Genomic DNA, 14,892 nt, shown 5'->3' on the forward strand with positions numbered 1-14,892 from the left:
ATATACTGTAGTACATAGGCAACTTTTGGGATACATTGTTGTTTCCTCTCAGGTGCGTGTGCAAGCTGATGGCCTCCAAAACGCGCATTGTGGTCACCAGCAAGTTGGAGCACCTCAAAAGGGCTGACAAGATCCTCCTCCTCCACAACGGTGACTGTTACTTCTACGGAACCTTCTCCGAGCTTCAGGACCAGCGACCCGACTTCAGTTCGCTCCTGCTGGGATTGGAAGCCTACGACAACATCAACGCTGAACGACGCAGCTCCATCCTCACCGAAACCCTTCGCAGGGTCTCCATCGACGAGACAGCCGGCTTCCGAGGCCCTGAGTCCCTGCGGCAGTCCTTCCGCCAACCGCCGCCTCCGTTGATCGTTAATGGATCGCAAGGACACTGCGGAGGCGATAGCTACCCAGAAAAACGTAAGCAGTCCCTCATTCTCAACCCGCTGGCTGCAGCACGCAAGTTCTCCTTCATTGGGAACCCCCAGCAGAACCCAAACGGCACCCAAGCTGCCACCATTGAGGATAGTGTGCGGGATCTGTCCGAGAGGAAGTTCTCCGTGGTACCCGAGGATGACCAAGTGGAGGAGGTGCTCCCCAGAGGGAATATCTACCACCATGGCTTGCCTCATCTGAGCGGGCAGCGCCGGCAGTCGGTCCTGGCGTTCATCACCAACGCTCCAGGCAACGAGCGCAGGGAACAGATGCAGACGTCTTTCCGGAAAAAACTCTCAATCTCACCGCAGTGCGACTTTGTGTCCGAGCTGGACATCTACGCTCGCCGCCTGTCCAAGGACAGCGTTTATGACATCAGTGAGGAGGTGGATGAAGAAGACATGGAGGTACTTTGAAGTGTCATTGCTATACAGTACAGGGCCAAAAAAACAATTAGATAATTATAGAAGACTGTAAGTTAGTTAAGTTGTATGTTTTTTTTCACAGCAATGCTTTGCAGATGATCGCGAAAACGTGTTTGAAACGACCTCGTGGAGCACCTACCTGCGCTACATCACCACCAACAGGAGTTTAGTCTACGTGCTCATATTTATCTTCCTGGTTTTTGCCATTGAGGTTTGTGTCCTAACGTTTACGTGTTCTTTTGTGTCAGATACAATTCTTAATTTGTCTTTCTGCCGTTAGGTTGCAGGATCAGTCGTTGGCATCTTCCTCATTACAGAGTAAGTCTTCCGATTCCTTAAAGACTTCTCAACCCATTCAGTAGATGTGGGATTTATTTACTCCACTGCAGAGAGTAGCAGGCGCCTCTTTCAGGTGCTACATTTATGTATTCATTTGACGTAAACACTGTTTTAATTCATTCATTCATTTTCTACCGTTTATCCTCATGAGGGTCACGTGGGTGCTGGAGCCTATCCCAGCTGTCTTTGGGCGAGAGGCGGGGTACACCCTGGACTGGTCGCCAGCCAATCACAGGGCACACATAGACAAACAACCATTCACACTCACATTCATACCTATGGACAATTTGGAGTCACCAATTAACCTAGCATGTTTTTGGAATGTGGGAGGAAACCGGAGTACCCGGAGAAAACCCACGCATGCACGGGGAGAACATGCAAACTCCACACAGAGATGGCCGAGGGTGGAATTGAACTCGAGTTTCTGCGCGCTAACCACTCGACCGCCGTGCAGCCTAATTATTCTTATTATATTATTAATTTTCCTAAATGTGAAAAGTCATGATAGCAAACAAATAAATAATGTTTTAACTTTAATAATGATTTGGAGGAGATGAGAAAGTGATAAAGAAAACGTAGCTCCGGTTTCCTCCCACATTCCAAAAACATGCTAGGTTAATTGGCGACTCCAAATTGTCCATAGGTATGAATGTGAGTGTGAATGGTTGTTTGTCTATAGGTGCCCTGTGATTGGCTGGCGACCAGTCCAGGGTGTATCCCGCCTCTCACCCAAAGACAGCTGGGATAGTCTCCAGCACCCCCCACGACCCTCGTGAGGAAAAAGCGGTAGAAAATGAATGAATGAATGATACTTCAAATTCAGCTCCTGCCATCTTGAAACGAAACTACATCAGGAAGTTGCCTACAGCCACAGCTATTAAGACTCTACAGTTGCTTGAACATTTCCAAAGTTGTGTGGAAACTGCTTCTGTATACTAAATCCTTTACTTGTCTGTGTCATCATCATCATCATCAGTACCATCTGGAGGGACAGCGCCAACCCGTCCTCCCCGAACTACATCGACGAGCAGCACCCAAACGCCTCGTCGCCCCCCACGCACCTGGCGGTCATCGTGACGCCGACCAGTGCCTACTACATCATCTACATCTACGTGGCCACGTCGGAGAGCGTGCTGGCGTTGGGCTTCTTCCGAGGCCTGCCGCTAGTGCACACGCTGCTCACCGTGTCCAAGAGACTCCACGAGCAAATGCTGAGCTCCGTGCTGCGGGCCCCCATGGCGCTGCTAAACACTATGAAGACAGGTTGTGGAGGAACACGCTAATACATACAGTGCGGTGCCACCTGGAGGTCCAATTCAGGAACATGTTGTTTTTGCTGTGTGCCAGGACGCATCATGAACAGATTCACCAAGGATATGGCCACTATTGACGACATGCTGCCTCTGGTGCTCTTTGACCTCATACAGGTGCCACAAGACAACATTTATTTAAGGTTATGTTTCCTGGTTAAACATCTTTTGTCCCCTCGTTTCAGCTGACACTCATCGTCTTGGGCGCCATCTTCACTGTGTCCATCATGAGGCCATACATTTTCATCGCCGCCATCCCGTTGGCCGTCATCTTTGTCATCCTCAGGAAGTACTTCCTACGAACGGGCCAGCAGCTCAAGCTATTGGAGGCTGAAGGTGGGGTTGTTTGTTGTCATTATTTTTCAAAACTACAAGAACTTTTACTGGGCGGCACGGCGGTCTAGTGGTTAGCGCGCAGACCTCACAGCTAGGAGACCAAGGGTTCAATTCCACCCTCGGAGTTTGCATGTTCTCCCCGTGCATGCGGTTTCCTCCCATATTCCAAAAATGTTAATTGGCGACTCCAAATTGTCCATAGGTATGAATGTGAGTGTGAATGGTTGTTTGTCTATATGTGCCCTGTGATTGGCTGGCGACCAGTCCAGGGTGTACCCCGCCTCTCACCCGAAGACAGCTGGGATAGGCTCCAGCACCCCCCTTGTGAGGAAAAAGCGGTAGAAAATGAATGAATGATTGAAAAGAACTTTTACTTTGATTTTGCAAGTGAGGGGATGGGGTTCTTCTGCCCCCCTTTGGCCAAAAATGAGTACAACAACGATAAAAAAAAAAAGTACCCGGTGTGGCTCCCTAGATGGGGACTTTGGATTGAGTTCTGGACCCCTATGGAGTTCACCTACACACAATAACCGGCACAGAAAGCTTTCTAGATCTTCCAGACTCTTCACCTCTTCCAGTCGTGTTTTCTTGGATTTATTCCAACCTCGGCTCTCCTCCCGCCAAGCCCACTCCACTGTGATTGGTCACACTCTTAAGCGCTCCCGAGAACTTCCGGAAACATAAGTCTGTGTTTATTGAGTGCAGGCAATCTGCAGCCCATGTAAGGATGTCCAGGTTGCAGTGACGTCAGTAGAACTTGTGAACTTAGGACTCACTTCCAAATGCGCACAGCTCATTATCTGACGCATTGACACCGTTTTACACAACAATACAACATTCTAACAACATGTACAGGTCAGAAAAGAGGAAAAGTATAATAGGTCTCCTTTAACTTACAAGATGATGTCACTATCTGCAACTATGTATATAACCACTTTTACTGTATTTTATGGTCAAAAAGATAAACGACAGGACACAATTACACATATATATATATATATATATATTTGTACTCCAAATGAACTGAAAAGTTAACTCAAGCTGAAAAACAGCATACATCTGAAAATCCATCTGCCCAATACTAGTCTCTTTAATAGTAGCACAACATTTGAATCACTCACCTAGAGACAGCGCCACTGAGGAAAAGACAGGAAGCAGAACTGGAGGTAGCAGAGATGAGGATGCTGAGGTTTTCATCGGGAGTGACCAGGATGGATAGGATCAGGAACGAGTACATCAGAGAGCCATTACATGTTGGAGACCTTGGAGATAAAAGTCAGAGAAGCCAGACTGAGATGCTTGGGAGAGAGGAGAGATAGTGAATATATTGGTAGAAGGATGCTGCCAGGTAGGAGGTGTAGAGCAGGTGTGGGCAAATATTTGGACTCGAGGGCCGCATTGAGTTAACAAAATTGTCTGGGGGGCCAGAACATATACGTATTTAACACACACACACTATTTTATGCTTATCATTTTCCTTGAATTATTTGTCTAATTTTATCTGTAAAAGTGTTATCCTATATCAGTTGTATGTTCTCATGTCCCTTTTTTAGGAGCACTTTAAACATCAGACCACATCAAACTATGTCATTTAATTTGACAGTTTTGTTGTTTATTTTTTACTAAATCAGACATCCGACTTGCAAGTCATGTTGCCAGTTTGTATGTTAAAAGTTGAAGTTACTTAGAAAGCAACTGGCGGGCCGGATTCAAACGCTTGGTGGGCCGCATGTGGCCCCCGGGCCGTAGTTTGCCCACCCCTGGTGTAGAGGAAGACCAAAGAGGAGGTTTATGGATGTAGTGAAGGAGGACATGAGGGTAGTTGGTGTGAGAGAGACAAATGCAGAAGACAGGGTTGGAGAGAGGAGATTGATTTGCTGTGGGGACCCCTGAAGGGAAAAGCCCAAAGAGAAAGAAGAATACTCGAACCATGTTATCAGGAGCCATAAAGAGTTGTGTTCAAAGACACCAAGTAATTGATAATATGCGATACCTGTATACATAAACTAAATGAAACAACTGTATGTACAATTATTTAAAACATATGTATGAGAATTTGTAGTATAATAATTGGACATTCTCTACATTTTAATCAAGTTTATCCGTTTTAAGGTGAGCGTAATAACTAGCTTACAGAGAAGGTGAATTTTTTTTTTCAGAATTTGTGGCACCTCCTGGTGGCCACGGCACGCTTAACAGTTGCTGCATAACTGGATGGAATAGTTTGGGTGAGACTGAAAACAACTGAGTGATGTTTCTAATATAATGACTAGTGTGAAAAATGAGTGAAAGTGTCAGCAGAAGCAACTCACAATCAAGTCAGAGGAGGAGGAAACCCGGTTTAGCCGAGGCAGAGCTGGCGGGCAGGCGGGCCGAGAGGTGAAAGGTCACCCTGATGAAGAAAAACATGAGAGAGGAAGAGCAAAGGGAAAGCATGGATGAAGTGACAACAGATGGAGGAAGTGTGTCATTGGCAAGTACAATAACACTGACACACATTTAGGGAATGTCGTGAAGTTATGTCTAAACGATTTCTGACACATTTTTATTGTTTGAGATCATCACATTTTTGTTAGTGTTGTTTTATCCTCTTAGGATTTGATCTCTGCCACTTAGCTGAGCTAGCATCAATGTACAGAAAAATGAATAAACTTTGCTTTGGTTCCGATTTTCTACAAGAAAAGCTCTGATAAAACATTCCACTGTGCTCAAATATCTTACTTTTTATTTTTCTACACAAAATAAGATCAAGAATAAAGAAAATCAATCAATCAGTAATAAATAAATATAATAATAATAAACCGCCAAATGATAAAAAATTAAGAAACCACATATAGTTGGTGGGTAGACAAATTATTTTTTTCAGATTAAAATTAACAAAGCATTATTGGAGCCCTGTAGACATGACAAAACACGACTATAGTATATATATAAACCTAAACGGTAGCCTCCAAGTTATTTCCTTTAAACTTAAATAGTCAAAAACTTACCACTTCCACACGAATAGGGAGGATAACTATTAACAGTTATTTAACCTTTAACATGAACATTAATCAAACGTAATATTTTTTTCTGGGTACATGATACCATACAGCGGCCATATCAAACTTGCGCGGGCCGCACTAACATTAAACTTTCATATCAAGGCGGGGGCCTCAAACTAGTGTGTCCTGCGGGCCACATTTGGCCCACGGGCCGTGTGTTTGAGACCCCTGGTTTAGTACCCATTTTACAGTATTTGCATCAGGCCACTGTGTTGATACTGTCGGGTCGTGAACCCAACAGTGCCTACGGGCCTCACTATTTGTCCTGAGGAACTGACGCAGACATTTGAGAAAATGCTGAGCAATCAGACACCGGTGAAGTAAAATTGCTGATTTTCTAAAGGGAGTCTGGAATTGTCTATTTCAGCCAAGCTTTTTGTGACCATGCTGCAACCATTAGAAGCAGCAGTGAATGTGCTGGTTATTAGCAAGTCACAGAAACAGCAGAAGCACAGGTCAATCTATCTGACGTCATGAAAGTGGCGAGTATTTCCATAGCCACATAGAACACTAGGGGCGCTGGGACGGTACGGAATGGGATTTCCTTCATCCCCATCCTGGTGTTGGCAGCGGAGACATGCCAGGAAATGATGACCATGAATCAGTCAAGAATAATGAGTCAAGCCTTACAACAATGTTCAATGATTGGAATGCAGACTTACTGTTTTGTGGATGCAGCGCCCCCTGTTGGTTAAAGGCTTGCACTGAGGAGAGAATGCCTGTAATGTGCAAAGATTGAATATTGGTGGATTATAATTTCTCCCAATGAGTTTAAGCTTTTGTAATGATTGAACACTAACAGCATTGTGCATGCTGACCTTGCAGCTCGCAGCCCCATCTTCTCGCACCTCATCATCTCGCTGAAGGGTCTGTGGACTATTCGGGCGTTCGGGCGTCAGACGTACTTTGAGATGCTCTTTCACAAGGCCCTCAACACACACACGGCTGCCTGGTTCCACTACCTGGCCACCCTGCGGTGGTTCCTCTTCCGATGTGACGTCATCTTTGTGCTCTTCTTCACCGCGGCCGCCTTCATCGCTGTGGGAACCAATCGTGAGTGACAATTGACCACAGCCTGTTGAACACACCAATACACCCAATACACTACAATAAATTAGGATATTGTATACTGTATACATACATAATATATCATAGGTGTAGTATGATGAATAAGAATTTTTGAAATGTTTTATTTGATTATAGTCTAATTTGTATTGTTGGATTTATGGGTGGCACGGCGGTCGAGTGGTTAGCGTGCGGACCTCACAGCTAGGAGACCAGGGTTCAATTCCACCCTCGGCCATCTCTGTGTGGAGTTTGCATGTTCTCCCCGTGCATGCGTGGGTTTTCTCCGGGTACTCCGGTTTCCTCCCACATTCCAAAAACATGCTAGGTTAATTGGTGACTCCAAATTTTCCATAGGTATGAATGTGAGTGTGAATGGTTGTTTGTCTATATGTGCCCTGTGATTGGCTGGCGACCAGTCCAGGATGTACCCCGCCTCTCGCCCAAAGACAGCTGGGATAGGCTCCAGCACCCCCGCGACCCTTGTGAGGAAAAGCGGTAGAAAATGAATGAATGAATGAATATTATTGAAAAGTTTTATATTATTATATTATAATTTGTATTAATTGTTGGATTTATCAAGGCAAAATGACAAACACTGCAGGTGTGTTGATGTTGTGGACACGCTGCTACTGGATACCGTCATGTAAAGGCAGGAAGTGTGTGTAGATGTGGAGGGGAAACACACACACGTCATTGGCCGTGTGTTGTTGAAGGCACATCGAAGAACAATTTAACACCAATGTTGAGTCATATCATTAGATTCTACGCACTGACGATGTGTGTGTGTTTTTTTTGTGTGTGTGGACAGAGGACAAACCGGGCGAGATCGGCATCATTGTGGCGTTGGCCATGCTCATCCTGGGGACATTCCAGTGGGCTGTCATCACCAGCATCACCGTGGATGGCCTGGTAGGTTTGGTGTGGAAGAATTAGAATGTACTGTAAATGCTGAGTCAGCAGGCCTCTATCGCTCTGGTATGAAAACTGACATCTTGATCATTATACTGGCTAACTTAATTGGACACTTATTAGATAAGCTAAGATTTGTGTAAAAATGTGTCAACACTGCAGAAAGATTCAATATCTGAAATCGAGCGCATAAGAAAAATACATATAAAAAGGTTTAAGAGCCATTTATCATGTAAATAAATATTTAAACTATTATTTCAAGCATATATATCACATATGTACATAAACCTATCCAGCATATTTAAAAATCAATCAGTAATAAATAAATATAATAATAATGATAATAAAACGGCAAATAATAAAAATTTAAGAAACCACATATAGTTGGTGGGTAGGCAAATTATTTTTTTCAGATTAAAATTAACAAAGCATTATTAGAGCCCTGTAGACATGACAAAACATGACTATAGTCACATATATACTTTTTTTATTTACAACATATTGCGCAACTGCAGGGTCTTGAGACACATGCTAACTCGCAAACTAGAGAGCTCGCGACCTAAACGGTAGCCTTCAAGTTATTTCCTTTAAACTTAAATAGCCAAAAACTTACCACTTCCACACGGATAGGGAGGATAACTATTAACAGTTATTTAACCTTTAACATGAACATTAATCAAATGTAATAATTTTTTCTGGGTACATGATACCATACAGCATCCATATCAAACTTGCGCGGGCCACACTAACATTAAACTTTCATATCAAGGCGGGGGCCTCAAACTAGTGTTCTGCGGGCCACATTTGGCCCGCGGGCCGCATGTTTGAGGCCCCTGCCATAAAATATACCCTAGAATCTGCAGTATGTCCACAGATTTGTTGTATCTTCAAAAGCAATGGTCCTACATCCAGAAGAAATGGATCGTCTTGCCAATGTAAACATAAATCAAAATTTGCATTAAATTAAATGCAGATTTTTGTAAAAAAAAATAAATTCTACATTTTTCTCCTAAAAGTGTTAAAAGAAGTTAAGTGCTATCCATCCTGTCAATCAGATGCGTTCGGTGGACCGAGTGTTCAAGTTCATCGACCTTCCTTCAGAGGAGACATCGTCGTGCAATGGTGGAAAAGGAGGAGGTGACCTCGTCATTGACAACCCCCACGCTCACGACTGTTGGCCCAACAGAGGTCAAATGGACGTGAAGGGCCTCACTGTCAAGTACACGGAGGCCGGACGCTCCGTCCTCAGTGACATCAGCTTTTCAGTGGACGGCGGGCAGAGTGTAAGTTTGGATGCATAGCATAGCATAGCATAGGATAGCATAGCTAGATTTACCTGTTGTAAATCTATGTGTATTGCGCTCCGCCAGGTGGGCCTGCTGGGTCGCACTGGTTCAGGCAAGAGTACTCTGTTCTCAGCTCTGCTGCGTCTGGCCTCCACTGATGGAGACATCTGTGTGGATGGCGTCTCGTGGAGCTCTGTTTCCCTGCACACATGGAGGAAGGCCTTTGGAGTGGTGCCACAGGTATGTAAAAAAAACTTCCACTGCCATTTTAAGTGCTGGCAATCAAGACAATCAAGTCAAAAGAACGCAATCCTTCTACTGCTGGTTGTTTCTAATCTACAGAAAGTCTTCATCCTCACTGGAACATTTCGCATGAACTTGGATCCTCACGGACGCTACAGTGATGATGAGCTGTGGAGGGTCGCTGAGGAGGTCAGAGCACTTCCATCTTAATACATTAGGGTCATTAGGAGAAGGTCACAAGTCCCTGTTTGTGTGTGTGGTCAGGTGGGCCTGAAGTCGGTGATTGAGCAGTTCCCGGACAAGTTGGACTTCCAGCTGGAAGATGGCGGCAACGTTCTGAGTAACGGCCACAAGCAGCTGATGTGTTTGGCTCGCTCCATCCTCAGCAAGGCCCGTATTCTCCTGCTGGACGAGCCCTCCGCCTACCTGGACCCCATGTATGTAACCACAACGTCCACATCTACTGTCCTATACTCAGCATGATCATGTCGTTATGTGTCCTCCAGAACTCTGCAGGTTCTAAGGAAGACACTGAAGCAGGCCTTCTCAGCCTGCACCGTAATCCTGTCGGAACATCGAGTGGAACCTCTGCTGGAGTGTCAGTCATTCCTGGTGAGAGCTTCTCTTTTCAACGTAACTCATCTTCCTTTATTATGGCATAGAGTACTTTATATTTAGAAGCACATTTTAAGAAAAAATGGCCAACAGTTGGCTGGACATGTAGAAGATACGTTTTGAAAAAGTCACATTTGACCTTGTCAGATGATCGAGGGGAGCTCCATGAAGACATACGAGTCCATCCACAAGCTGCTGAATGAGACCAGTCACCTGAAGCAGGCCATGAGCCCCTCGGACCGCCTTCGCCTGGGACCCTCGCTACACCGCCTCAATTCCAGCAAAAGGGCGGCGCCACAGAGCGCCAAGATTTCCTCCCTGCCCGAGGAGGCCGAGGACGATGTCCTGGACACACGACTGTAAAACACACACATGAGGAGAGAGAAAATATACTTTTGCTGCAGGTTGTTGTAAAAGCCTGATTTAAGAAGATGATGATTTGGTCACACACACACACACACACACGACATTGAAGCACTTTAGAGACACGCTGAGGTACTCAGTCGATGAAGATGAGTTGCAAAAGCCAGTAATTCCTCCTTCAACTGGAAACATTTGGTGACGTGTGAGGAACGCCGCTCCTTTGTAACGGAATAATACTACTTAGTTTTTGTCAAAGGTACCCGGATGTGCAACTGTGATGTTTTCAACCAACAACTGAACTGTTTGTTACATCATAGTAACATAAATGTAGAAATGCTCAATCAACTATATTTACAGAAAAATGAACGATTTTGACAATTTTTTTGTGGTCATGTGTTTATGTCGTGGATGTTCACGTTAACTCGTCAAGAGCTAGCGCAAACATTAGGAAATATATATGATAAATATCAGTATTAATACCAGATTTTCTAAATAAATGAAATACATTTTAATAAAGCAGCATGTGAGGAATACTGCAACATTTAGCATACATATACACACATACATAACATAAACATAACTGTACATAAAATGTACATAACAGTTGTGTAAAAAAAAACATGTACCTTCAAAAGTGTTTTTTCCCTATAACAAGTCTTGTATAATAACTTTTTATAATTTTAGAGATAAATTTTTCATCCAAATAATGAATGTATATGCATTTTTTAATGCAACAGAAAAGTAAAAGTAATCTTCACAATAAAGAAACAGTTTAAATACCTTTTTAAGATTTTAATGTTTTTGTGCTTGAAAGACAACTTTTTAAAACACACATCTGAATCAGGGCTATAGTCTCTTCTGTACATATGTATAGATGTTATATTTATATAATTTATAAACATTGTCCACATAAAATAAAGCCTTCAGAAGAAAAAAACCCACAGAACACAGTGATTGATGGGACGCGTGAAGGGGCATTGGAGTGGAGGGGGAAGGGTACATGTTGTAATATGGCTTATGGTAGACAAAGGACATCTACAACTTATTGCCCCCCCCCCACTTTGAACAAGTGACCGCTTTACAAATACTTTTATTTTTTTTTATGTCTTCCAGAGTGGAGGTCTTCATCATTGTACAACATCATTATCATCATCATAATCACGTGCACGAGCCTAGCGAGCACTAACTGCTTCTTATTTACAATAGAACCCTGATTGTGGTCAAAGTACCCCAGAGCGTAAGAAAGACTAAAATACCCTTCTAGTTGGCAGCGCCCTCTGGTGGCTGACGCTGCAACAACAGGAGCCACCAGCAAAGTAACCATCAAAAAAGTAGACATAAAGCTTCTACAACAACACGCTGGTCCCCAAGTATACGACTGCAGCACAGCAGAAAATCACAAGTACAAAGAGCAAAGTTTAAAGGTTGCCTAGGGAAGCCAGTCTTTACATCCTGGAGGGAGGGGAGGGGTGAGGCATTGGGGGGAGGGGGGGTTCTTTTGACACACCGGTGTCCTCGTGTGATTGGTTGTCATATAAGGGGCAGGGCAGTGGGTGTGTCTACTTATTGTTGTTGTCATGCAGGACCCAAATGTCCTCGGGTGATTGGCTCTTCATGCTGCTGCTGCTGTTCGGTGCCACCCTCGGTTTGCTGCTGGTTCTGCTGTAGCTGGAAGGCATTTGCTTGCTGCTGCTATTCTTGTTGTTGTTACTGACCACGGCAGCCCGAGGCTGCTGCCCCCTGCTGGGAATAGGGAGCTGAGATTTGACACGCGGGCCCAATCGGCGCTCAATACTCTGTACTGCTGTCTGAACAGAGAAGAGTAGAAAAGTGATGAGCGGTGTTTAAAGTGTTGAAAAGCATGCCACTTACTGCGTGGGCTGTGGAGTGGCACATGGATCTGTGGTTAAAGTGTGAGTGTGGTTAGAAACATCTAAAAAATCATCTGGGGGATATACTGCAAGGCAGGGTTAGTGCATTAGCAGGGAGTGTTGAGTGTCAATGTTGCTTGTACAACAAAGGTGGCTCTCTTTTAAAGCAACTATAACACCATGGTAACTAAACTTTCATCATAAAATTGGCGCCACTGTTTCACTGTGTATCTCATTTGAAGATGACATTACCATTTACCGAGTACCCGGTGGACATGGGAGCAAGAATAATTTAAGCAGTATAATATACTGCCACGTCCATGCGTCTCTGTTTTCTGTTCCATAAACAATGGCATGAACAGAGTGAGCCCTTTTTCCAGTTATACAATCTCTTTGACTCGATGGGTGGAGGCGGGGCCACCTCCATAAAACACAGTGCGAGTAGATTTAGGAGATTGCAACATGACATTTAAAAAAATATTTTTTCACTGTACTTTTCTTAAAAGGGACCAATTATGCTCATTTTTTCATTGTGGACTCCTATAGAGCGGCTAGACACAATTTAGCTTGATACATCTTCCAGAATCTGCACCTACACCAGCTGTATTTCCTTGGATTTGTGCTTCCCGCCTAAACGGTCTGTTTTAATTTGTAGTGATAATAAATGAATTAAGTCTTTGTAGAGCTAATTTAAAAGTGCTTAGGAGCTACTGGCAGCTCATGACCTACTGGTTGGAGACCCCTGACTTACCGTGTATAACTCAGAGTGGTAACATAGTGGTAATGTAGCACCGCTGGTGCAGTGGAGCTCAAGAGAAGCCGAACGTGTGGCAACCACGCCTCCCTCAATGTGGGACTCAACTTTGTCAGAGGCGCCGTTGGTGTGGTGGAGCTCAGAGGCCAGGCGTGTGGACGCACGCCGTGTCCGAAATGAATACACCTTTCCCGGCGAGAGCACACTGCTTCTGGTTCCAGCAACAGTTTTTCACAGTATTTCATATTCATGTTCACAAAAACAGTCCCATGTGAAATGTTGTAGATAGATGCTGGAAATCACCAAATACAATAACTTCTGCCTGAACTTGTTTCGTAAACAGAGGTTGGGGGAGGGCAGAGAGTGTGTATATAATATATGGAAGTCCCCCCCATTTTAAAACCCCAAACTTCTTTCAGGCTCATAATGCTCCATAATGATTACCTTACCTCATCTTGCGTAAAAAACACTGGCTGAGATCGCTTCATTTTCACAGAAGTAGAATATTGTGAAGCGCACTGAGCACAAAGCCAAGAACCAGACTTTGAGATGAAGTAAGCTGATAATCAACGTTGAAGTACTCTTTAACTTTATCTGGAAAGCATCTTGAGCACAAAGCCCAGGTGTGTTGAACCATGCAATTTCCGGATGCTTCATGCTGCATGCATCCATTGTAATGCATAACACTGGCCAATAGGAGGCAGCCTCTGCACAAGGAGTCCATTGGTATTTATTATATACATGGCATTGTAATAATAAAGAAGACTATATGGACACGGTATATCTTTGTAAAGCACGCAATCATAAAACAGTCAGGCTTTGATATGGATAAATGTTGTGTTCCTGAACACCCTAGATGTGTGTATTTCTTGCACCTCACCGACTGAGCTGGTTGGCTGAAGGTTACTTCTTGCTCTGGCACTGGAGATGGACCACCAACAGGCTCTCTCGTGAACACAATTATGTCGTCTTTGGACACAGAGATCTGTGAACATTGACTACTGTGATGACGGCGATGTAAACGCAGGTGGAAGGTGAAAAGGAACACGATGTACTGTACCTGTCTGATGTCTGGTTCGGACCTGCTGGAACACATGGACTGCAGCTCTCTGATCAAGTCTGTCTCGTCGTCACAGAACAAAGACAAACCTGATGAAGACTCCCTGTGGACAAACACACATGGCCATCAACATTGCCCCCTGCTGGCACTTCTATTACACTACATCAGTGCATACATGCTGCGGCCACTTCATTAAGGAAAACAAAAAATAATTTTTAGTATGTATGTATATAACAAGTATTTGTATAACTGACTTGTTTTCCAAGTAGTTACAAACAGCACTGTACTAACATTAAGTATACTGTACTATAGTTAAGTATAATAGTACTAACCTGTGTATATTGCCGTTAGCAATGCAGCTGACATCAGTGGTGGAGACTGAGCCTGCAAACACATTTGAATCTAGTCATAATGTGCTAACATCAGAACCACATTATGGTTGGCAATAATATGAACTGTTACAATATAAATGTTCATGTGTAATACAATCTTGTTGTGCAGCTTCCTGGCATGTTTCAAGCATTGTGTTGTTATTTAAACAGTCCCTGTACAAAAATGATGAGTAAAAGTGATCTTTTCCCCTCTCTTACCCTCTCGAAAGGAGCCCCAGCTTGTGGCTGAACCTCCCTTCTTGCGAGGGCTGGTGTTGGATCGCCTCAACTTGGCCCCGTCACGACACTTCCTGCCTTTAAAGGAGCCGATGGTGGCCAAAGGGAAGGCTCCGCCCTTGAACACAACTTCTATGGACACAAAATACATGTTTTAATTGAAATGTTCATTACATTTGTAATTTATTTTTCAAGACACTTTCTGCCCAGAAGTCCCACCCACTCA

At 44.0% G+C, this 14,892-nt stretch overlaps 2 protein-coding genes and 1 long non-coding RNA gene across 4 annotated transcripts in view; 1 reads left to right on the plus strand and 2 right to left on the minus strand.

The window, feature by feature from the left end:
* The window catches only part of cftr (CF transmembrane conductance regulator), a 27,588-nt gene extending 16,835 nt beyond the window's left edge, over positions 1 to 10,753 (plus strand). Inside the window, exons 14-27 of the mRNA XM_058074616.1 lie at positions 53 to 842; positions 943 to 1,071; positions 1,141 to 1,178; positions 2,176 to 2,462; positions 2,547 to 2,626; positions 2,695 to 2,845; positions 6,715 to 6,942; positions 7,766 to 7,866; positions 8,922 to 9,149; positions 9,237 to 9,392; positions 9,495 to 9,584; positions 9,660 to 9,832; positions 9,902 to 10,007; positions 10,158 to 10,753. Of these exons, the coding sequence (XP_057930599.1) occupies positions 53 to 842; positions 943 to 1,071; positions 1,141 to 1,178; positions 2,176 to 2,462; positions 2,547 to 2,626; positions 2,695 to 2,845; positions 6,715 to 6,942; positions 7,766 to 7,866; positions 8,922 to 9,149; positions 9,237 to 9,392; positions 9,495 to 9,584; positions 9,660 to 9,832; positions 9,902 to 10,007; positions 10,158 to 10,373 (2,773 nt within the window). The 3' untranslated portion in view covers positions 10,374 to 10,753. The remainder of the gene's footprint in view (positions 1 to 52; positions 843 to 942; positions 1,072 to 1,140; positions 1,179 to 2,175; positions 2,463 to 2,546; positions 2,627 to 2,694; positions 2,846 to 6,714; positions 6,943 to 7,765; positions 7,867 to 8,921; positions 9,150 to 9,236; positions 9,393 to 9,494; positions 9,585 to 9,659; positions 9,833 to 9,901; positions 10,008 to 10,157) is intronic.
* LOC131130740 (uncharacterized) lies at positions 3,750 to 6,610 on the minus strand. Its single transcript, XR_009130077.1, has 3 exons — positions 6,552 to 6,610; positions 5,158 to 5,237; positions 3,750 to 4,107 (listed from the first exon to the last, which is right to left on the minus strand). It is a non-coding gene; the product is annotated as an uncharacterized LOC131130740 (long non-coding RNA).
* The window catches only part of cttnbp2 (cortactin binding protein 2), a 53,508-nt gene continuing 49,072 nt past the window's right edge, over positions 10,457 to 14,892 (minus strand). Inside the window, exons 19-23 of one of the 2 annotated variants that reach the window (XM_058074615.1) lie at positions 14,649 to 14,795; positions 14,391 to 14,442; positions 14,059 to 14,161; positions 13,879 to 13,983; positions 10,457 to 12,181 (exon numbers count right to left, since the gene is read on the minus strand). In XM_058074615.1, coding sequence (XP_057930598.1) covers positions 11,933 to 12,181; positions 13,879 to 13,983; positions 14,059 to 14,161; positions 14,391 to 14,442; positions 14,649 to 14,795 — 656 coding nt within the window. In that variant the 3' untranslated portion in view covers positions 10,457 to 11,932. Of the gene's footprint in view, positions 12,182 to 13,878; positions 13,984 to 14,058; positions 14,162 to 14,390; positions 14,443 to 14,648; positions 14,799 to 14,892 lie in introns of both variants that reach the window. The other variant, XM_058074613.1, reaches the window with a different exon arrangement.

The sequence above is a fragment of the Doryrhamphus excisus genome, chromosome 6, assembly GCF_030265055.1.
Source record: "Doryrhamphus excisus isolate RoL2022-K1 chromosome 6, RoL_Dexc_1.0, whole genome shotgun sequence".
Taxonomy (NCBI): Eukaryota; Metazoa; Chordata; class Actinopteri; order Syngnathiformes; family Syngnathidae; genus Doryrhamphus; species Doryrhamphus excisus.